The sequence below is a fragment of the Microcebus murinus genome, chromosome 32 (genome assembly GCF_040939455.1).
Source record: "Microcebus murinus isolate Inina chromosome 32, M.murinus_Inina_mat1.0, whole genome shotgun sequence".
Classification (NCBI taxonomy): domain Eukaryota; kingdom Metazoa; phylum Chordata; class Mammalia; order Primates; family Cheirogaleidae; genus Microcebus; species Microcebus murinus.
In genome coordinates, this window is record NC_134135.1 from 5,199,763 (window position 1) to 5,223,477 (window position 23,715).

The 23,715-nt window shown below is 56.9% G+C and overlaps 1 protein-coding gene across 2 annotated transcripts; it reads right to left on the minus strand.

Annotated features, from left to right (window-relative positions):
• Positions 1-106: 106 nt before the first annotated feature.
• On the minus strand, positions 107-16,498 carry SPACA6 (sperm acrosome associated 6). 2 transcript variants are annotated; one of them, XM_012785556.3, is made up of 9 exons: positions 15,436-16,498; positions 15,102-15,179; positions 9,063-9,131; positions 8,392-8,415; positions 7,991-8,068; positions 7,762-7,871; positions 7,218-7,374; positions 6,927-7,143; positions 107-4,402 (listed from the first exon to the last, which is right to left on the minus strand). In XM_012785556.3, exons 1-9 carry the CDS (start codon positions 15,647-15,649, stop codon positions 4,369-4,371), a joined length of 981 nt encoding a protein of 326 aa, XP_012641010.2. In that variant the 5' UTR covers positions 15,650-16,498; the 3' UTR covers positions 107-4,368. The 2 variants fall into 2 exon arrangements, with proteins under 2 accessions (XP_012641010.2, XP_075855161.1); XM_075999046.1 differs by having other exon boundaries at positions 6,927-7,374; positions 7,764-7,871.
• Positions 16,499-23,715: the final 7,217 nt, after the last annotated feature.

Below are 23,715 nucleotides of genomic sequence, written 5' to 3' on the forward strand. Positions count from 1 at the left end.
GCTACTGTTTCATTTCTCTTTCTGTTAATAATAAAACTCAGTGAGAATATATTTGTCTCCAATTTCGCTCCCACAGAGTTCACCCATTTAAAGCACACAATTCAATGGTTTTCAGTAAGTTTATAGTTTTGTGCAGACTTAAGCATAATCTGACTTTGAAACATTTTCATCATCCCCAAAAAGGAACCCCATACCCGTTGGCAGTCACTCTTAATTCCTCATTTTGTTGTCCCCCCAAGACCTAGGCAGCCACTGATCTGCTTTGTCTCTATAGCTTCACCTTATTATGGATGGTACACAGAAATGAAATCATGCAGTATGTGCTCTTTTGTGACTGACTTCTTCCATTTAGCATCATGTTTTCAAGGTTCATTCCTGTTCTTGCAGGTATCATGGATTCATTCCTTTTTATTGTCAAGTAATATTCCATAGCATGGATATATCACATTTTGTTATCCATTTATCAGCTGACATTTAGGATGCTTCCACTTTGGGGCTGTTATGAATGATGCTACTATGAACATTCATGTACCAGTTTTTTTGTGTGGACGTAGGTTTTTAATTCTCTTAGGTATATACCTGGGAATGAAACTGCTGGGTCCTACAGTAATTTTATGTTTAATTTTATGAGGAACTGTCAGTTTTCCACAGGGCTGCACCATTTTACATTCCCCAGCAATGTATGCGGGCTCTAATTCCTCTATACCCTTGATACATTTGTTATTACTTGACTTTTTGATTACAACCATCCTAGTGGGTGTGGAATGGTATCTCATTATGGTTTTGACTGGCATTTCCCTAATGACTGATGTTGACTCCCATTGACTCTTAAATTCATGTCAATCAGATGGTTGTCCTCCCATGGAAACTGCTGTTGTCAAGTTCACCAATGATATCCACACTGGTAAAACCAATGGCCAATTCTCAGGCTCCCTGTTTCATGATTTGGCAGCACCTGACACAGTTAATCACTTCTTGAAATGCCTTCTTCACTTGGCCTTCAGAATGCCATGGCTATGCTGCTTTCCTCTATCCTCAGTTTTCTTTCATAGATCCTCTTCATGTAGCTACTTGACATTGGAGAAACCTCTTATCCATCCACACCCCTTTCCCTCAAGCATTCAGTGTTATGGCTCATCCAGTGTTATGGATGTCTCATTCACGTTCCAGACATGGAGATGAGTCTCCCAAACTTATCTTCAGACCAGACCTCACCCCTAAATTCCAGACGTGTATATCCAAGTGCCTCCAAGACATTTCCACTTGGAGATCTAACAGGCATCTCAGACCCAACTCCTCATCTCTCCTCCCCTTCCTTCCTGCTAATCCCCACAAAATCTGCTCCTTTGACAGTGTCCCTATCTTGCTCAACAGAATTGCATCCTCCTAGCTGTTCAGGCCAAAAATGCTAGAGCTGTACTGTCCACACAGTAGCCACTACCACACGGAACCATTCATTCATTCGTTGATTCAATTCACAAAAACATTTACCAAGTACCTACTGAATTTCATACACACTGCCAGGTTTGCAAGTATAGACACAATGAAGAGCCCGCTCCTGCTTTCAAGGAGCTCTTAGTCAAGCAAACACAAAGAGAGTGATCTACAGGTGAGAAAACCCAGACACATGCCTCTGTGACTTTTGCTGTCATGGAGCAGGGGCTATTTAAGTTTAAACTAACTAAAGCCACCCAACATGATAAATTCAGCTCCTCAGTTGCACTGGGCACCTTTCACATCCTTCATCACCACATGTGGCTGGTGCTGTCATCCTGCACAATGTAGACCTAGAACATCTCCATTAGGGGAGGGGGTTCTACTGCACAGTGTTGTTGTGGTTACCCTCGACTCTGTCACTGTGCACGCACTTCCTAGGCCTTGCTCCAGCTACATGGGCCTCCTGGCTGTGCCTCCCACATGCCTAGCACTCCTGCATCAGGGCCTTTGATTTAATTTTTTTTTTTTTTTGGCCTGGAACACTCTTAACACAAATGTGCATATGGCTCACATCCTCATCCCCCTTTAAGTCTTTATTCAAATGTCACCTTCGAAGTGAGGTCTTCTCCAAGGATCTCATTGCTGTCTCCTCTCCCCAGTTCCATCTTTCTGCTTTATCTTCTCCATCACACATATTATCACATGACTCGATACACATTTTACTTCATTTTCCTGCTTATTTTCTGTGACATAAGAAGCTTATTTGGAGTTTGCCCCCGGTTCCGGACATAGAGCTTCTAAAACTCTTAGAATTTTCTGAGTGATGTGAGTGACAGAAGTGTCTTAAACAGGGTTCCTAAATCCCTTGGCATTTCCTGGGTGATAGGCATGTCTTTTGTCTTTTGTTCTAGTCTGAACATGACTCTTGGTGGGCTCTTGCTTGGAGGAACTTTGTGCCCTACGCCCTCAGGGAGGAGAGACAGGCTAGAGATGGAGTCAATAATTATTAACAGTCAGGCCCACATGAGGAAGCCTCCATAAAACTCCCTGAACTATGGGGTTCAGAGCACTCTTCCAGGTTGGTGAAGGCATCCACGTGCCCGCAGGGTGAAGCACCCTAACTCTACAGAAACCCCTGCACGTGGGACCTTACGTACCTCTCCCTATTTACCTCTTCATTTGGCTATTAATCTGTTTCCTTTATGATGTCTCTTATAATAAATCTGTAAATGTTAAGTAAATGTTTCCCCGAGTTATGTGAGCTGTTCCAGCAAATGATTGAGCTAGGGGGGCTCGGTGCAGGTTGTGGGAACCTCGACTTGCAACTCACACCTGAAATCAAGGCAGTCTTGTGGGCCTAAGCACTTAAAACCTGTGGAATTTCACACTAACTCTGGGTGGTTGATTTCAGAAATGAAATTAAATGACGGCACATTCAACTGGTATCCAGAGAGATGGAGAATTGGTTGGTACAGAGGAAAAACATCCACACATTTGTGTCAGAAGTGGTGAGTGTATAGTTTTCCTTAACTGTCCGCTATAATCTAAGCTCCATGACAATATTGTATGGATTTTTTGTCTCTTATTTCTTCATTGCTGTCTCTACGTGACATATAGTAAGCGCTCAATAAATAATCGCTGAATGAATGAATCCATAAAAGGGAATATTATCAGTGAACAAGAATGAATACATGCTCAGAAGGAGCTTCCTTTTTAGGTAGGGAAAATAAAAACCAATTAAAAAATGAGTTAATATTAGGTCCCGTTGAGTCTTAGGCACAAGCTAAAATCAGGGGATGTCAAATAGTCAGGGGGGGGGGGGCAGTCAGAGGTGACACCAGAGCTGGGATCTGCAATGAGAGGGAGGTGGGTTCATGATGTTTAGAGGAAAGGTTTTTTAAGTATGAAGCACAGCACATGCAAAGGCCTGAAAATGGGGCTGATCTTTGCATGTTCAAAGGACCAAAGCAGGAGGCCACTGGGGCTGGACAGTAGCAAAGGGGATGAGGTGAGGTGGAGTCAGCAAGTACAGTGCCGCCTTATAGAGCTGTTGCAGGGATAAACTGGGTTAATACATGTAACGGCCACTCTGGGAAAATCATAATTGAGTTAACTAGACAAAAATAAATAAATAAATAAATAATTAATTAATTAATTCTAGGCCAGAAACAGCATGTACCAAGATCCTGGAAAGGGTGAGACAAATCATAATGAGTATAAGGAAGGAGGAAAGGCCAGCGAAACTGCAGGGTAGAAAGATCAAAAGGGAGAGTGGGAGGGGACAAGGCCTGTGAGGTCAGCAAGGGCCAGAATCTAGGAGCTGTGGAAGCTTTGACAAGGAGTTGAATTTTGTTCCAACGGCAGTAGAGAGCCACTGAAGGATTCTGAGCAGAGAAGTGACCTGATCTGACACACTTTAACATATTACTCCTGCTGCGGTGTGCAGAATGGGCTTCAGTAGAGCAAGGAGGCTGGTAGAGAGGCTGCTCCAGAGACCCAGACATTTAGGAATTAAAAAGGCTGAAATCTGGAAATGCAAATGAATTGCAAATGGAGGAGAAAATAAATAGGTTTCTGGTTTGAACTGCTAGGTAGATGGTGGTACTCTTTCTGGTAGGAAGTAAGTCTTGGAGAGAACTTTGAGGACAACACCGAGGACTCTATTTGGGGATGTCTTCTGGAAGTGGAAATGTCAAGGAGACTGTCAAAAGTCTGAAAAGGGGTCTGGGCTTCCACCCAACAGAGCCGGGCACTGTGACAGCAGTGCCTATTACTGTCATTATGAGGGTGACATTCACCTGGGCATGTCAGGAGTATGCTGCACCTCCTCCTTCCTGAGTTAATAGGAACCACCTTTAAAGATGAAAGAATCCAAAGTTGAAATAGTATTTATTTTAGGGATGGAAATAGGATAAGGAAGAGATACCTTTGTTAGTTACCGCTGAAGTACCATTGAAAGAACATCCTGGGGAAACAAGGAGGCATGTGTGTTGGAGGAGGGGTTGGTGACCAGAAATCTAGGTCTTGGAAGCCTGGACTCAAAAGTGGATAGGGCTTGGACTCTTGGATATGAAGGAGGAGGGGTGGGAGCTGGACCATGGATCTGAGAGAGGAGGGCTGGGGCTGGACCCCTGGGTCTGAGGGAGGAGGGGCTGGGGAGGACCCCTGGGTATGAGGGAGGAGGGCTGGGGTGGACCCCTGGGTCTTAGGGAGGAGGGCTGGGGTGGACCCCTGGGTCTTAGGGAGGAGGGCTGGGGCTGGACCCCTGGGTCTGAGGGAGGAGGGCTGGGGCTGGACCCTGGGTCTGAGGGAGGAAGGCTGGGCTGGCCCCTGGGTCTGAGGGAGAAGGGCTGGGGTGGACGCTGGGTCTGAGGGAGGAGGGCCAGGACTGGACCCCTGGGTGTGAGGGAGGAGGGCCGGGGCTGGACCCTTGGTCTCAGGGAGGAGGGCCGGGGCTGGACCCTGGGTCTGAGGGAGGAGGGCTGGGGTGGACCCTGGGTCTGAGGGAGGAGGGCTGGGGCTGGACCCTGGGTCTGAGGGACGAGGGCGGTGGTGGACCCTGGGTCTGAGGAGGGAGGGTGGCGGTGGACCCTGGGTCTGAGGGAGGAGGGCCGGGGCTGGACCCTGGGTCTGAGGGAGGAGGGCTGGGCTGGACCCTGGGTCTGAGGGAGGAGGACTGGGGCTGGACCCTGGGTCTGAGGGAGTAGGGCTGGGCTGGACCCTGGGTCTGAGGGAGGAGGGCTGGGGCTGGACCCTGGGTCTGAGGGAGGAGGGGCTGGGGCTGGACCCTGGGTCTGAGGGAGGAGGGCTGGGGCTGGATCCTGGGTCTGAGGGAGGAGGGCTGGGGCTGGATCCTGGGTCTGAGGGAGGAGGGCTGGGGCTGGATCCTGGGTCTGAGGGAGGAGGGCTGGGGCGGTCCCTGGGTCTGAGGAACGAGGGCAGCGGTGGACCCTGGGTCTGAGGGAGGAGGGGCTGGGCTGGACCCTGGGTCTAGGGAGGAGGGCTGGGGTGGACCCCTGTGTCTGAGGGACGAGGGCGGCGGTGGACCCTGGGTCTGAAGGAGGAGGGGCTGGGGCTGGACCCTGGGTGTGAGGGAGGAGGGCTGGGGCTGGACCCTGGGTCTGAGGGAGGAGGGCTGGGGTGGGCTCTGGGTCTGAGGGAGGAGGGCTGGGGCTGGACCCCTGAGTCTGAGGGAGGAGGGCGGGGGGGGACCCCGGGTCTGAGGGAGGAGGGGCTGGGGAGGACCCTGGGTCTGAGGGAGGAGAGCTGGGGGGACCCCGGGTCTGAGGGAGGAGGGGCTGGGGTGGACCCTGGGTCTGAGGGAGGAGGGCTGGGGCTGGACCCCTGGGTCTGAGGGAGGAGGGGCTGGACCCTGGGTCTGAGGGAGGAGGGCTGGGGCTGGACCCCTGGGTCTGAGGGAGGAGGGGGGCGGACCCTGGGTCTGAGGGAGGAGGGGCTGGGGCTGGACCCTGGGTCTGAGGGAGGACGGCTGGGGTGGGCTCTGGGTCTGAGGGAGGAGGGCTGGGCCGGACCCTGGGTCTGAGGGAGGAGGGGCTGGGGCTGCACCCCTGGGTCTGAGGGAGGAGGGGCTGGGGCTGCACCCCTGGGTCTGAGGGAGGAGGGCGGGGGGGGGGGGACCCCGGGTCTGAGGGAGGAGGGGCTGGGGTGGACCCTGGGTCTGAGGGAGGAGAGCTGGGGCTGGACCCTGGGTCTGAGGGAGGAGGACTGGGGTGGGCTCTGGGTCTGAGGGAGGAGGGCTGGGGGGACCCCGGGTCTGAGGGAGGAGGGCTGGGGCGGACCCTGGGTCTGAGGGAGGAGGGCTGGGGCTGGACCCCGGGTCTGAGGGAGGAGGGCGGGGTGGACCCCGGGTCTGAGGGAGGAGGGCTGGGGGGACCCCGGGTCTGAGGGAGGAGGGCGGGGCGGACCCCGGGTCTGAGGGAGGAGGGCTGGGGGGACCCCGGGTCTGAGGACGAGGGCTGGGGCGGACCCTGGGTCTGAGGGAGGAGGGCGGGGCGGACCCCGGGTCTGAGGGAGGAGGGCGGGGTGGACCCCGGGTCTGAGGGAGGAGGGCTGGGGGGACCCCGGGTCTGAGGACGAGGGCTGGGGCGGACCCTGGGTCTGAGGGAGGAGGGCGGGGCGGACCCCGGGTCTGAGGGAGGAGGGCGGGGCGGACCCCGGGTCTGAGGGAGGAGGGCTGGGGGGACCCCGGGTCTGAGGGAGGAGGGCTGGGTGGACCCCGGGTCTGAGGGAGGAGGGCGGGGCGGACCCCGGGTCTGAGGGAGGAGTGCTGGGGGGACCCCGGGTCTGAGGGAGGAGGGCGGGGTGGACCCCGGGTCTGAGGGAGGAGTGCTGGGGGGACCCCGGGTCTGAGGGAGGAGGGCGGGGCGGACCCCGGGTCTGAGGTAAAGGAGGACGGCCCGGACCCCAGGCTGTGAGGAGGAGGGAGGCGGGAGCAGACACCCGGTCCGCAGCGGGACGGCGGGACTCACCAGGCCCACAGGGTCGCAGACGCCGACGCGAGAGCCGCCACAGCCGCGAGCAGGAGCAGGTTGCCGGGCGTCAGAGCCTCGGGGCTGGCCAGCAGCTCGCCCCAGCTCGGCCTCCAGGCCTCGCCCGCGCCCGCGTCCTCATCGCGCCCGGCCCAGCGCAGCACCTCCCGGAACTGGAGCTGGAGCTCGGTCTCCCCGCGCGGGGGCGGGCCCGTCACTGCGGGGGCGCGCACGTCAGCCGGGCACGAGCGGGGCCCCGGGAGCCGCGCCCGCGCGCACGCCCGCCCGCACCGTTGAGGAAGAAGTAGAGGCGCGCCAGGGGGCGCTGGTCGTGCAGGATCGCGCAGGAGAAGGTGCCGCGGTGGCGGGGCTGCGCCGGCCGGATGCGCGCCAGGTATCCGCGGGCCCGCGGCATCTCCCGGAAGTAGGACACGTCCTGAGTCCGGAGCTGCGGGACGCTCGGGCTGAGGCGGCCGGGAGCGAGCCCGGCCCGGGGGCTCCCGGCTCCCGCGGACCCGACGGCAGCTGACGCCCCGCCGGCCGCGCCTCCCGGGCCGGCCCACCCAGCCTGGCTCGCCGATGCTCCCAGCACAGCCGCCTCCTAGCCCCGGGCCGGCCCGATCCCTCTCCTCGCTCTGCCTGCCTACGCGCACCCCTCACCCTCGCCCGGAAACCCAGTCCGGTCCTGCATTCTGCTCCCCGACCTCGCCCCTGAATCCCGGGACCCTGTCCTTGCCGTGTCTAGGCCGCACGCCCACCCCTGCATCCTCACCCCCGTCTGGCTACGCACGACCCGCCCCACTGAGCAGCTCACGCCAGCCCCGCTCCGACTCACACCTCCTCCTGCGAACTTCCAGGAATAGGTGATCTCCTTCTCTGGCAGCTGGAAGTTCACGACGCAAGAGAACATAGCCTGGTCACCCCGAGCCACCGTCACATCCTGAACTGCAGACCGAGCTGGGTCACTCTCCCTCGGCCTCCCACGCCCGCCGGGCCCCCAGGCCGCGCCCCTTCCTCGCCTCTCGGTCGGCCGGACCGCCCGACTCCGAGGCCCCGCCCCTCACCTGGGCAGTCCAGCGGGAGGTCGCAGACCGAAGAGTAGCACCCGCGGCAGCGGAAACGCCTGGAGACCTCCTGGAGTCCTGTCGGGCGGGAGCTCGGGGTCTGGGCTCCACCTGCCTCCCCCAGCCCCGGGCCCTTTGGCTACCTTGAGCCTCCCTGGGTTCCATACCTGGTGGCACCTTATCCCGCCTTCCCCGCTCCCGCGGCTAACTCTCGCTACTCTTCCTCTCTAGGGTTCCCACTGGTCTGCTTAGGTTAGGCTCCCAGACCCACCTGCCGCGGGGGTTCTCCAGGGCTCGTGGCCTCTTTCATACCCGAAGCCCACCCACGCTCTCCCACTTGAAGGTTTGGCCCCCACTGCCTCCCTTCCACCGCAATTCTGAGCTTTGGATTAAGTCCTTACCGCAGGGAGGGATGCAGGCCTGAGCTGTGGAGAGAGAGGAAGCGTTACTACCCTGGAAGTCGCGGGAGGGACCCTACCTCAAGCTCCCGAAAGGATGGTGCTGGGCCTGGCCGGACGCCCCCCTCCAGAGACCGCCGCAAGGCTTGCCTCGCTGCATCGGGGGACGGCAGGCCTGTGGCGTCCCACCAAGAGGTCAGTCACAGGCCTGCGGGCGAGCCATCTAAGCGGGCCGTGGGGGAGACACACAGGTCTGCAGCAGGCCCTGAGGCGGGAGGGGCCGTCCAGGTGTAATCCACCCAGGAGGAAGCCCGGTTGGAGAAGAGATGCGACCAGGATAGAAGTAGCCCTCTCAGGGAACCCAGTTGGAAGCGGAACATTTCAGACTGCCCAGGGCCAACACGGAGAGCCAGAAAGACGCCTGGTCTAGTCTGGGTCCGGAAGATCCCAAGCAGGGTCCTAGCTGGAGAGGAAACCTTGGGGGGGGGAGGGGCAGGGCCGGATCCAGAGTGGTCCAGGCAGGGAAGAGTCACCCACCTGGGGCTGCAGCTCACGGACTGGGCCTGGAGATTGGACTAAATTAGGGAGCGGATGGGGATCTAAGGAGTGAGGGTTTCCTAACTGTGCGTGTATCTGATGGCAGGGACGAGGAAGAGCCACGGAGTCTATTTTACCTTCCTTAAGCTGCATAATGACCTTCCTAATTTTCTCTGCGGCATCAGGGAAGGCAACCTCAAAGGACCCTGGAGGGTGGAGGGGCACCTTTGTAGTAAAGGCCCTTCCCCTAGGCCTGGCCTAGCTCCACAGGACGTGCTGTCATGGTGTCTGTGCCCCTTCCCCGGCCCCTCTCCACACCTGTGTCTCTCCTATTGCCACGTACTCTGTTCTCTTCATCTCCTCCCACTCTGTCTACTGTGAAGACTGAGAAGTCCCCAAGTCTCTTCTGCCTCCTGAGTCTCTCCAGGATGGAAACCCTCTTCTGCATCATCTGCCTTTATCTTGTTGGGGGAATTAGGTAGAACAAAAGTGAAATTCCTCGCTAAGGCGTATTAGGTCCTATGTGATCAGGTGTACTTCTCCTCCCTCTGTTCCATCCTTACTGTTCACCTTTTGTTTCCCTTAATATGAAAAGGACCACATTCCCTGGCACCTCAGGGCCTTTGCACATGCTGGCTTCTGTTTCTAGCACATCTTTCTTCCTATTCCTAATCATCCTCCTGTCTTACACCTCAAATGTCGCCTCCTTAATGGCTTTCCATCACCACAACTCTAACCTAATCACAATGTCCCATTCACATCATTCATAGCTCTCACCACATTGTAATTATATATATTCATATATGTGGTGACCATATACTTTCATCTGTTAAGCAAATAAACATGTCCCTTCTTTAGTGCTGTGTCCTTAGGATCCAGAAGAGGGGCCCAAGACTTAGAAAGTACTCAATATGTGTAGAATGAATTCCAAGATTCAACTGGAAATGGAGACCACAATGGTGGCCTGTGGCCTAAATCCATCCTCTGGAGGTGTTAAATTTGGCCTGGAAAATGCATGTATGTATGTTTGTTTGTTTTGTTTTTTTAAAGAACCAGTTGCCAACATACAAAATTTGAGAAAGTCACATAAAATGTTTGGCATCCCTTTAATAAAAAAAACAAAACTGGAAGGGCTGCAACACAGAGATTGAATTTCCATCAGGCAGCAATTAGGTGGAGCTTAGTAGCAGCCACCCCCTTACACAGGGCATTCACCGGCCGCCGCTGCTTCACAGTCCCGGCCTCCACTCGTTTCTACTCCTCTTTCACTCTTTGATGTTCTCTGTCTTTGTGTTTGCATTGTGACTACTGTCATGGCCTCCAAACTGTAAGGTTTTCTGGCCTTTTCCAGTGAAAAAAGAGAAAGTGGATGGCCTGATTGATTTCGTGGTGGTTTTGGGAATCAGAAATGTGGCAGGGTGTTATGGGCTAAATTGTGTCCCACCCTCCCAGATTCCTATGTTGGATACCTAACCTTCAGTATCTTAGAAAGTTACTTAGAATTTACTTGGAGGTAGGGTTCTTAAAGAGGTGATTAAGTTAAAATGACGTCATTAGAGTGGACCATAATCCAGTGTGACTGGTGTCCTTGGAAGAAAAGGAAATTAGGACACAGACATACACAGAGGGACGTTTGAAAAGGCACAGGGAGAAGACAACACCTACAAGCCAAGGAGACGGGCCTGGAAAGAAACCAGCCTTGCTGATAATAAAACCTTGATCTTGAACTTATAGCCTCCAGAACTGTGAAAAAAATGAATTTCTGTTGTTTAAGCCACTATGGTACTTTGTTACAAAATAATCCCTGTGTTAGGGATTGTCAGTTGCCTCCAAATGTTTATATTTTCTCTTCAGTAACAGAACACTGCATTTCATCTGGGAATGTGCCTCCCCAGCTAAAAGACTTCATTGCTCAGCCTTCCTTGCAGTTAGCTGTGGTCATGTGACCCATTATGGCCACTAAGATGGAAGTGGAAGTGTCATATGTGAGTTACAGGAAGTAGCCTTAAAGGGGAGGTGGTGCCATCTTATCGATTCCTTCCCCCTCTCCATCCTGCTGCCTGAAACTTGGTTTTGATGGCTGGAGCTCTAGCAGCCATACAGGTCCATTAGGACAAGGGCTCTACCCTAGGGTGGTAGACCAGAAAGCTGGAAGGAGCTTGAGTCCCCAAGAAAATGGAGCTGCCATACTAGCCTATCTTAAGATGTATTTTACATGGAAGAAATAAACTTCTCATTTGCTTAAGTGATTGCAGGGAGTGGGGAAGGGTTCCTCTGTGATTTAAAGCCATACAAAAAGGGAGGAAACTGAGGATATTGGTAAGAGAGTGGCTGAAACGATCATCACTGGGCATATGCTTGGAAAGAAGGAACACTAAAGCCAAGAAGTGGGTTCAAAATGAGGGGTCAAAGACTTAGAGGCCTCCTCTTGACCACAGAGCAGGAGTGGGGTCGTGAGATGGCGGGATGGTCAGGAGGACGTGGTCAGAGCAGGGTGCTCAAGCGAGCGGCCAGGATGCTGGAGGAGTCACCCGTGGAATGCCCATGGGCCAAACCAGACGACTCACAGGGAGGATGAGCGTGAGCCAGGCCTGTAAAGAAACCAGCCTTGCTGACAACGAGACCTTGATCTTGAACTCCTAGCCTCCAGAGTTGCGAAAAATTAAATTTCTGTTGTTTAAGCTACTATGGTACTTTGTCACAAGCGAGCGATGGCATCAGTGTGGGTTTATATATCTAGTAATGTTCCAATCAGGACAGGGGTGCGGGTTATATCAAGTAGACCACAGGGGAGTGAGTGGATGTTGCCAAGCAGCGGTCCCTAACCTTTTTGGCACCAGGGACTGGTTTCATGGAAGACAGTTTTCCAAGGGGTCGGGGTTCTTTCAGGATGATTCAAGCACATTACATTTATTGTGCAGTCAAGCTTCTCTGCTAAGGATAATCTGTATTTGCAGCTGCTCCCCAGCGCTAGCATTACCGCCTCAGCTCCACCTCTGGTCATCAGGTATTAGATTCTCATGAGAAGCCAGCAACCCAGACCCCTGGCATACACAGTTTACAGCAGGGTTTGCAGCTCCTATGAGAATCGAATGCCTGCTGACCTGACAGGAGGAGGAGCTTATGTGGTGAGGAGTGGCTGTAAATACAGATGAAGCTTCGCCCACCACTCACCTCCTGCTGTGCATCCCGGTTCCTAGCAGGCCACTGACTGGCACCAGCCTGTGGCCTGAGGAATGGGGACTGCAGTTTAAAGTCTCCCCAAAGAGCTGCATACCCTTAGGATCTCTGACTCTGGTTCAGATCAGCTGGGCTCGAGTCCTGGCCCTTCCATCTTGAACACGCACACCTGTCTCAAATCCGAGGTCTCAATTGCAAGCCCTCCTCCCTATGTGACCCTAGCCAAGTGACTTAACTTTCCCGATCCTCAGTTTCTTCATTCATAAAACAGGGATGATAGCTGTGTCTGCCTCATAGGAAGGGTGGGAGGATGAAATGTCATACACCATAAGAACATCCTCATCCCAAACTATTTCATGGCACCATTTAATGACTGCATAAGATACAGTCTGTAAGTGCTTAGAATGGTGCCTGGCACATGATGAGCTAACCATCTGCAAACTTGAGATGGGGAAACTGAGGCATGGAGAGATTAGGGAAGTGGTCCCAGGTCACATTGCTACGTTCGAACCCAGAGGCTCCACACCTAATCCTTGCACGTGGTGTACTACCCTCCTCTCTATACCACACCGTCCACTCCATGATTTATATACACACAGAGATCACCTGCAACCACCGAGAGGCAGCCCTAGGTCAGCTCCAACATCTCTCCAGGCTTCTGTCTGGGAAAGATGTGAAAGTCGTCCTCAATTCTTCCCACCCCCCTCACCCACGTACATCTGGTCCAGTCTGTCTCCAAATATCTCCTGGGTCTGTCTTCCTTGTCCAGCTGAGCCCCAACTTCCCCATCTGGAAAGCAGGGTTATAAAACTCTGCCTCGCAGGGCTGGAATGAGGATGTCTTTTAGGAGGATAATTAACATGCATAGCAGTGTCTGGCAGATGCAGCCTCTTGCAAGCACAGGGCAGGTGTGCCACACAGTCAAATCGTCATGTCCCGCTCAGACCTCACCTCAGCTCACATGGACCACTGCGATGGGTCCAAGCCACCATCGACTGGCTTCTCGCTGGTCTCCGTGCCTCTATCCTGGCCCCACGTGGCTGCCTGAGGGATCTTGTTAAATCCCAAGTCAGATCCTGTCTCTGTGTAAAATCTTCTCAAAGCTTCCCCATTTCAACAGCAAAAGACAAAGTTGTTCCAAGGCCCCACAACAGCGACCCTCAGTGTGTTCCCAGATCAGCATCATGTCATCACCTGGGACTTGACAGAATGTCGATTTCCTGGCCCTACCTCAGACCTACTGGTCAGATACGGAGGGCAGGGCCCAATAACTGCATTTCAACAGGCTCCCAGGAGACTCTGGATTACACTGGGGCTTGAAAACCACTGGTCTACAAGGACCTATAGGATGTGGCCCTTGCTACCTCTCTGATTCCATCTCTACTCCAGCCCCACTGGCCTCAGGGACTTTGCACTGGCTCTTGCCTTGGCCTGAAACTCTCTTTCTTGAGATTATCTGCATGGTCCTCACTGTCACTTAGATCAAGTCTTTGCTCAACTGGTCATTTTCACCTTTGCTCATTTTCACCTCCTCTGACCGACCTATTTAAAATTATCCCCCTAGTCCCTTCCCCTTCTCTGTTTTCCTCCACAGCACAGATCACCAACTGACATACTAAAGTATTTCGGTGGTTACGGTTATTGTCTGTCTCTCCCCCCCCCCCATCCCCAATATAAGCAACCTGAGGGCAGGCAGTTTGCAGCTTTGGTCAAACCTGTGTCCCCAGTGTTGTTCTTGGCACATTCCAGAAATATCTGTTGAATGTACAGTACCAGCTTCTCCAGGCCTCCAGACTCTCCCTCTGGTCTGTTCTCCACAAGCCCCAGAGGGCTCCTTCTACACCCAGAGCTGACTCTGCCCCTCCCCTGCTCACAGCCCTCCCATGGCTCCCCAGTGCCCTCAGGACACAGTCTTGAGTGTCCCTGACTTTTCAGCTGAACGCTGCCTCCTGGATGTCCCCAGGACCCCTCAAAGTGACTATCCTAATCTAGCTCATAATCAGCCCCCACTCTGGCTCTTTCTCCCAGGCTCCTCATCTCAGCATGACCCACGACCCAACAGGCACGGAGCTGGGCCTGGCGCACTGTCCTCATACCCTCCCTCCTCCCCTCGCCTACAGCCTAGCAGACCCAGGCTCGTTCCTCCAGCCCCCCACTCTCAGCCTGTCCCTTCCGTTCCACCTTCGCAACCCCGACCCCCACTCAGGCCTCCTCCCCTCTGGCCTGGACCCTCACCCCAGCCCCTTCTCTCCCCTCCAAGTCCCTCCACACACGGCCCCAGACAGGTCAGCCACTCCCACACCTGGACTTCTTCCTGGTCTTCTCAAAACCACCTGTGAGGAGACAGCCCACGTGGGGAGGAAGAGCATTTCCTGAAATCCTGCACCTACCCTGTCCAGCTCCCAGGCTCCTCGGGATCCCCACGGGGGACCCACAGCTGAAGTCTCTCCATGCTGGCCCTGGGACGCCCCTGGATGGATGGGAACATCCCCCTCCTCGGCGACCTTTGCTAAAAAGCTTGGCCAGTTTATTCTAAAAAATAGGGCTCTGTGGCCTCCCCCAGCCTCTGGACCCTCCCAACTCCAGCTCCTGGCATGTTGGGGGTCACGGCCTTGGGAACCTGGTGTGACCACTGCTACCCAGCCCATAGGCCATGCGTGTCCCCCAGCCCTGAGGTCCCTCTGCGCAGCCACACACGTGCGTCTTACCCACCTGAAGGCTGTCGCGTGTGCCTGTCCCCCCAGGACAGTCACACCCCTGTCTTTCTTCACAGCTGTCACCTGAATGATCTACTCCCCCGTCCCCAGTGTTTGCCTGCCCCTCACAGCCTCACACCTCAAAAGTGGGGACTGCTTTAACTGTAAGAAACAGACGCAAGGCGTCCTCGCCGAGGGCTGCTGATAGGGGTCGCCCTCCTGCCCCAAGTGACCGGCTCACTGGGCTTCCCAGCACCGCCCTCCCGGCCGCATGTCCAGGGCCCCGCCCCCACCACTCACCCTGGGCGGCCGCCATCTCCTGCAGGGAGAGGGTCATCTGGGTGAAGGCGTCATGCAGGTGGCTTCTCTCCTCGTAGTCTGGGGTGGGAAGGGCGAGGCTGCAGGAGCCAGCTCCCGCAAGTCCCTGAAGGAACTTCCTTCCCTCTGCCTCTGCCCCAACTCCACCCTCCCCCTCTCGCCTCTGCCCCTCCCGTCTGCAGTCTCCTCTCAGTGTCCTGGACCCTTTCTCCTCGGCCTCTGCTTCTCCCTTGTCCCCACTCATGCCTCCTGGCCGCGCCTGTTCCTCCCTCAATTGCCTCCCAGGACCCCAGTGGAGTCCGCGAGGCCTCCTCACTGATCTCCATGTCCGAGAGGCCCCGGAAGGCGGCCGTGAAGACCTCCTCGCACTTCCGGAGCTCAGGGCTGTCCACCCCGGCGAACATCTGGCAGATGCGGAGGCGCTCGGCGAAGGTGGTGAAGCAGAGGAGACAGGCCCCCGCGGGCGCCCTGAGGACCGCAAGGGCCAGCAGGGCAGATGGGACTGCTCTGGCCGGGGCCAGCCTGGCCATCGCAGAGAGTCTCAGGCCCAGAGTGAAGCTGGTGACCTTTGTGAGGTCACCTGGGAGGGGGAGGGGCCAGTGGCCTGGGCTCAGAGGTTGAGTTTCCGTTGGTGGTCAACTGTCAGGCTCTGGAGGAAGGGTGTGAGGGACCAGGGGTCAGGGGTCGGGACAGCCATCCCCAGGTTGGTGGACGGGCCAGACGCCGGGCTCCCAAGAACCTCACCTGTGACCCTGGACGTCCTCACAGGTTAAAGGGTCTCAGGGACCCAGAGGCCGGCAATATGGCACATGGCGGCCCCAACAGGCCCTGCCGTGGGCTTTGCGGTGGGGCTCAGAAAGACCAAAGAGACAGAGACAAGGAGAGCTACGGGGAGGGTCAGAGATGGAGACAGCGTCCCAGAGACCAGTGTACAGAGAGATGCAGAAGCCACAGAGAGACACAGCAGAGATGGAGCAACACAGAAAGCAAAAGACATTTCTTGATGGAAGAGAAGCTCTTCAAGGAAAGCGGGGAGGGAATGCTGGACAGGAAAGGCCGCTCAGTTCCTCCCAGGGTCCCAGGGCAGCCGCAGGGCTGGGGGTCCCGCCGGCCCGTCCCGTGCAGGGCGCAGCCTGGGGAAAGCTAGGAGGCCGTATAGTGATCTCCTTGGGTGTCCTCCTCAACTATACAACCTCCTACCTCAGCCCGGGGGGCGCGGCCGGTGGACAGAGCAGACAGATAGACAGACAGGGCCAGGAGGGCCGGGGAGGGCGGGGAGGGCCGGGGAGGCCCCAGCCGCGATGATGAGCCCCCGACACGGACCCACAGACACGAGCTTGTGTGCGGCGAAGGCCCCGCAAGGTCGGTTCTACGGGTGGGTGCCAGGACCCAGGAGTCCGGGCCCCCGGCCCCCTCCTCCCTAAGGAGCCCAGGGGTCCAGCCCCAGCCCCTCCTCCCTCAGGCCCAGGGGTCCAGCCCAGCCCTCCTCCCTCAGACCCAGGGGTGCAGCCCCAGCCCCTCCTCCCTCAGACCCAGGGGTCCAGCCCCAGCCCCTCCTCCCTCAGGCCCAGGGGTGCAGCCAAGCCCTCCTCCCTCAGACCCAGGGGTGCAGCCCCAGCCCCTCCTCCCTCAGACCCAGGGTCTGGCCCAGCCCTCCTCCCTCAGACCCAGGGCCCAGCCCCAGCCCTTCTCCCTCAGACCCAGGGGTGCAGCCAAGCCCTCCTCCCTCAGACCCAGGGTCCAGCCCCAGCCCTCCTCCCTCAGGCCCAGGGTCCAGCCCTAGCCCTCCTCCCTCAGACCCAGGGTCCAGCCCCAGCCCTCCTCCCTCAGACCCAGGGTCCAGCCCAGCCCTCCTCCCTCAGACCCAGGGTCCAGCCCCAGCCCCTCCTCCCTCAGACCCAGGGGTGCAGCCAAGCCCTCCTCCCTCAGACCCAGGGTCCAGCCCCAGCCCCTCCTCCCTCAGACCCAGGGTCCAGCCCCAGCCCTCCTCCCTCAGACCCAGGGTCCAGCCCTAGCCCCTCCTCCCTCAGACCCAGGGGTCCACCCCAGCCCTCCTCCCTCAGACCCAGGGTCCAGCCCCAGCCCCTCCTCCCTCAGACCCAGGGGTCCAGCCCCAGCCCTCCTCCCTCAGACCTGGGAGTCCGGCCAAGCAAGCCTGTCACTTTCCTCCTTTCCAGCTTTCCAGACCCTCAGGCACAGCCTGAAAGGAGCCCTGACTTCCTGGGTACAGGCCAGAGCGAACCTCAGCTGTCTTGAAATCCCAGCCCGCTGGGCACCCTGCTGCCTACCTACCTTCCTGTCAGGCTGCAGAGACTCCAGGCCCAGGGCTGGGGAGGGGCAGGGGGCATGAAACCTTCAAAGCCTTTCTGGGCATTTTTCTCCTCTCTCCTCCCTTCTTTTGACCTCTTGTCATTTATAACGATGACAGCTATAACCTCTGGGCACTGACACCGCAGTCTCCTCTCTGACACCTCCTGGTACCCAGAGCAGCGAGGTACTCTCTGCATCCCCATTTTGCAGGTGAGGCAGGTGAGGCAGGTGAGGCGGCCCAGCCTCAGAGAGGGGAGGAGACTTGCCAAAGCCAGCCTGTAAGTGGGAGGGGCCGAGGGCCGCCACCCACCCTCCCCACCCTGGGGCTCGCGTCCACTTCCCTCTCTGGCTCTCACTGTCCCGGCTCGTCTACTCTTCCTGCTTCCTCACTGCCCGTTCCCGTTGCCCTCTCTTTCCTCAGTCTCCGTCTTACCTGTGTCCCACCCAGCCTCCTCCCTCCAGCACCCGTGTCTCTCCCGGCCCGGGCCCCGGCCCTCTGCCCCCACCCGCCTCTCCTCTCCCGCGCCCGCTCTCCTCCCTCCCCCTCCTCTCTCGTTCTCTCGGCCGCCGGCCTTCCGCTCCCTGCTCTTCCTCTCCCCTTTGTCTCTCTCATTCTCTCCGACCTCTCTCGGTCTCGCTCTCCCTCTTCTCTTTCACCCTCTCCTCTCCCTGTTTTTGGACGTCTCGCCTCACTTCCTCTCCCGCCTCCCTCCCTCCATCTCCAGCTCCGCTCCTTCTCCTCCGCTGCCTCCGTCTCTCCCTTTCTCTCCCTCGCTCTCCTTCCCTCCCTCCCAAGTCTCTCTTCCCTCCCTCCCCTTCTCTCTCTCTCTCTCTCCCTCCTTCCTTCTCTCCCTCCCCCTCGCTGCTCCGAGCCAGGTCTGGAGCTGGGGGTGGGGTGGGGGTGGCTGGAGAAGGGGCCCGGGCTGGGGTAGCGACCTGCTGAGGAGGGGGAGGAGAGGCGGGAAGGGGCGGAGAAGGGAAGGGGGCAGGGCCCGGAGACCTGTCTGCGGTCCCAGCTCTCTTCCCCCATCCTCCTTTCCAACCTCCCGGACCCTCAGGCGGGGGCGAGAGTCAGGCCAAGGTGGGGAGGAAGGGGAAGGGAGGAGGCCGCCCCCCCAACCTGGCCCGGAGCCCAGGCCCGGGTTCCCAGCATGCCCTGGGGCTGCCTGGGGCCTGAGGAGGGGGGTGAGGGGAGAGGGGAAGCTGAGAATCTTAAGATTCCCGGGACCTGAGCATCTCCCCAACCCCCAACCAATTTCTCCTAGGAGAAACTGAGGCGGAGAGAGAAGGGTCAGGACTTGTTCAAGGTCACTGGACGAGGCGTTGGTGGAAACGCGATCTCCCTGGGCTGGCTTCGGGGATGGGGTAGGCGCTGGACTTCCCCCAGGCCTAGGTCCCCCTCCCCCTCTCTGCGGACCCTGGGGAGCCCCCAAGGGTCAGAGAGCAGACCCAAACAGTCTGGCACCATGGCAACCAGCTGGCCCCGCCCCCTTAACCCCTGGAGGGCTGGACTCCAGCTGGGGCTAAAGAGAAGGTGGGGACTCCTGGGTTCTGGGGGTCCCCTGAACTCCAGGCTTTGAAGGGAGGGGGGGCCTGAGCTCTTGGGTTCTAGCGGAGGAGGGGTTGGTGCTCGTGCTCCTGGGGAGGTGAGCCCGGGGTTTTGAACTCTGAGGCCTTGAAAGGGGTGGGGGCTCGAATGTGGACTACCTGGTCTGAGAGAAGAGGCTGGGGGCCCAGACTCCTGGATCCTGGGGAAAAGGGGGCCAGGGGTTCGGATTTGGGAATTCGGGGTGCAGCAGACTCCCAGGTCAGAGGGAGGAGAGGGCTGGGGCCTGGAATCCCGGGTCGCCAAGGGAGCCTGGATACCGGGCCTCTCCTCCGCCAGACATCCCCTGCCCCCGCCGCTGACCCTGGCCTGTCTGGCAGCCCAGACAACCTCCCCCTCCTCCTCAGCCCCCTCCCACTGGCACGGCTCACCCTTGACCCCTCAAAGCCCCGCAGCCCCATCCCTGCCCCTCCCCCTCCCCCCAGCCAGCCGTTAACCCTTCCCACGCCCGAGGCACCTCCGAAGCCGCACCGTCTTCCTCCACCTCCCCGGAGAGCCGGAGCATCTCGCCCCTGGCCTCCTCCACCCTCCAGTCCCACCTGCCCCAGCCCCAATCTGTGCTCCCTCTAGAATCCAGGAGGTGTTCCCAGCCTCCTCCGCGAATGGACCTCGGGATCCTGGTCCCCAGCCCCCTCCTTCAAGGATTCAGGAGCCTGGGCTCCCAGCCCCCTCTTCCTCCTCCGACAACCCAGAAATCCGGGCCCCGAGTCTCCTCCTCCCTCGGGGACCCTGGAGTCCCGGCCCCAGGCCCCATCCCCCTCCCTTTCCGCAGACTCACGGCTCCCCGGCTCCCGCGTCGGAGGGAAGGGGACTCCCGGCCGGCCCTCGGCCCGCGGCCGAGCCCCGCCGCCGCCGAGCCCTCTCCATCCTCTGCCCGCCTCCGCCGCCCGGCGGCCTCTCCCCTTCCTCCCGCCGCCCCGCCATCCTCCTTCCCTTCTCCCCGGCTCCCTGCGGCCGGCGCCGCCTCCCGGCTCTGAGGTCCCGGGCTCCCCTCCCCGGACCCCGCGGGCGGGCGGCCGGCAGACCAGCCCCCTCCCCAGGGGCCCCCGCCCCGGCCCCTCCCCACCGCCCAGCCCAGTCCGGCCTGGCTTCCCCCCCTGCCCGGGAGCTGGCCCGGGTCCAGGGGAAAAAATTCCATCCAGCCCCGGGGAGGAGCAGCGGGGCGGCGGGGAGGGCGCAGAGAGGGGAGGCCGGGCCAGGGGAGCGTGACGCAGCGCGGAGGGAAGGGACAAAAGGGAGGCCAGGGAGGCGGCCGGGGCGGCCACTTCTCCCGCCCTCCTCCCGCGGCCAGTGCCCGCGTCTCTCCCCGGCTTCCCTCGGTCCCTCCGCCTCTCCGCCCTTTCCCTCGCTCTGCCTCCTCCCTCTCCTTCCCTCCCTGCGGCTCGGTGCGCGCTCGCTTTCTCCTCCACCGCCCCCTGTTGCCTTTTTCTCTCCGCCAGAGTCCCCCTCGGGTGGGTTTGCTCCTTCTGTCTTTCTGTCCTCCCTTCCGTCTCTCTGTCTGCTTGTCTTTCTCTTTCCTGCCTCTGCGTCTCCAGCCTCCTTGCTGTGTGTGGCTCTTCTGTCTCTCATTCGATCCTTTCCCTTTTCTCTTTCTGTTTGTTTTTCCTCCCTCCCTCCCTGCGTCTGTGTCTCCAACCTTCCTTCCTTTGGCTTCCTCCTCCCCTCTCACCTCTTTCTCCTCGCACCCCCGTCGGGGTCTGCCCTTCTCTCTCTCTCCCTTCTGTCCTCCCAGCCTCTCTCCCTCCCTGCGCCGTGGTCTCTCCACACCCCTCCCACCCACCGGGGCCTCAGAGGTGAATCGGCCCGTGTCTGCCCTTGCGGATGCAGCGGCAGTCTGATGGGAGAGGCAGACCCAGTGAGGGGTCGGGACGGGGTCTGACAGAGGGGCAGACCCGCGGCTGTGAGCGCCCAGGGCGACAGAATCCTTGCTGCAGGAGGCGTCCTAGAGGCCCCCAGGGAGCCGCGGTCCTGGCATGACCTCCGAGGACGGGGGAAGTCAGATCTGAATTGCCGAGAGTGAGGGTGTTCCAGGCAGAGGGCATAGCTGAAGCAAAGGCCCAAAGGCAGGGAGCCACGGCCACGCTGGGAGGACCACAAGGCAGTCGAGCCCAGAGCCTTGAGGCCAGCAGCCCAGGAGCACTGCAGATGAGGCTGCGGTGAGTGGGCAGGGCCAGGTTCTCAGCAAGTTGAAGGCCAGGCTGGAAACTTAGCCTTCTGAGGGTGACAGGGAGCCCTGGAGGTTGTGAGCAAAGGGGGAGGACAGGGTCAGATCTGAATGTCAGACCCCTCTGGGGCTGCCGGTGGACTGGAGGGAGAAAGACCTGTGGGGGCAGCTAGGACCGTGGGCGGTGGCACAGGGCATGTGAGGAGCTGGGATGGGGACCACTGGGCTGTGGGGGGTGGAGGGGAGGGAAGAGGTGAGAAAGCTACAGCTCCCTGGGATCTGGCCCAGGAATTGAGGGGACAGGAGCTTTTCCCAATGGAGAACCAGGAGGCAGAAGAGGAACAGGAGACAGAAGATGCTGTGGGTAGCTTAGAACTTGGTGTCCATTAGGGGCCAGGGGACATTTAGGGAAGATATTCAGGCAGTGGTGGGTTTATGGTCCTGGGGCTCCAACAGTGGAAAACAGGTCTCCTTCCCGCGCTGTCCCCTGGCCACCCATGTCTCCTCTCAGGGGACAGCTTGCGCTTACTAATCAATGTGTCTGTCCAGAGGAAATCTATACGTCTATGCACATATATTATACCACCCCCTCTTTTTTGCCCCCAGATGAGATCATACTATTCTGCACCTTGCTTTTTTTTTTAACACTATAAACCCCCAAATCATCCCATATCTATGCTTATAGAGGTACCTCATTCATTTCACAGCTGTATAGTATTCCATTATATACATTTATTTCTATAATTTCTTCAGTCAACTGGGAGATTGGGAGGTATATATATATATGTATATATATATATACTAATACACATATTCAAATTTACTGGTTTGGGGTTTTGTGTGTGTGTGTTTGGTTTTTTTTAGTGATTTCATTGGATGCTTTTAAGCTTATTTGATAAATATTTCTAGGTCCTTTAAAATGTATTGATAATTATTAGTAATAGAGATAATAATAACAAAAACACATACCCTTTATTGAGTGACTACTGGGAGCCAGTCTTAGGACTGCGTATTTGTTATACATTATTATATCATTTATCACACAGCAACCTTATTGTTAGAAACTGCTATTATCCCAGTTGTAAGGATGAAGAAACAGTTTCCATATAATGAGTTGCCCAAGCTCACGAAATGAGTGACAGAGCCTGTGATTGGAATCCCGGCCTTCCTGGTTCCTTCTTTGAGGGTGGGCTGCCTCTGGGAAAATGTGCTGCTTTGAGGGACCGGCGTTGGGCACGTTTAGACTTCATGCACACGATTTTGCATATGACTGAGAAGGACCCTTTTTTAGACTCTGCACTTTACCTTGGGATCTGGAATTACTGTCACTTGCATATTTCACCCCAGATGCCTTGTAGACAGGTTGGGACGGTAACTGCATCACCATGCTGCCCCTTGTCCTGGCCCTGATCTCATTTTGTTGTGATTTTCTTTGCCTGGATTTGTCTTTGGGAATTCATTGAGGGCATTGATGGTCTAGGTCATCTCTCTGATCTCAATATCACCCAACGTAGGTGTTGCTCAGAGGCAGGGGCTCAGGAAAATGTTCACTGAATGAATGAATGGAGGGATAGGTGAATAACAAATGGTTTGGGTTAGGCTGGGACTTGCTTAAGCTTCTGGGATAAGATACTATAATTCCCATCAGTCCCTGCACCTGTCAGTCAGTAAGTTACGGGGATGGTTTCTGTCATTCTCTGAGATACAGGGCTCCAAATCTCTCAGCACCTAAGACTCAGCTACTGCAGTTCCCACAAGTCCCCGGGACTCAGGATCTACCATTCCCACCAGACATTGGCACATGAGTACAGGTTGAGCATCCGTAATCCAGAAATCCAGAATCTGAACTGCTCTGAAACCCAAAACTTTTTGAGTGCCAACATGATGCCACATGTGACAAATTCCACACCCAACCTCACATGGTGGGTTGCAGTCAAAACATAGTTAAAACTTTGTTTCATGCATGAAATCATAAAAATATTGTATAAAATTGCCTTTGGGCTATGTGCATAAGGTGTTTATAAAACACGAATGAATTTCATGTTCAGACTTGGGTTCCGTCCCCAAGATATCTCATTATGTATCTGCAAATATTCCAAAACCTGAAAACAAAAACAAACCCTGAAACCTAAAACACTTCTGGTCTCAAGCATTTTGGATTAGGGATGCTCACCCTGTACTACCATTCTTGTCTCTGCTGCCCTATGTCCATAATTCTCATGCCCCTTAGACACTGGGGCCACTCTTCTCATCAACTCCAGAGACTAAAGTACTACCTTTCTTATTGTCCCTTGGAACAGCACTTTTCAGATTCTGAAGCCAGACAGCCTAGGTTTGAATCCTGGGCTCGGCCACTTTACTAGCTACTTCTCAGTTTTACCATCAGTAAAATGTGTATGACAACAATAGTACCTACAGCACAGGTCGAGACATGAGGATGAAAGAAGTTAATATATATAAAGTGCTCAAAACAGTGCCTGGCACATAGGAAGCTGTATAGAAGGATTATTTGATGT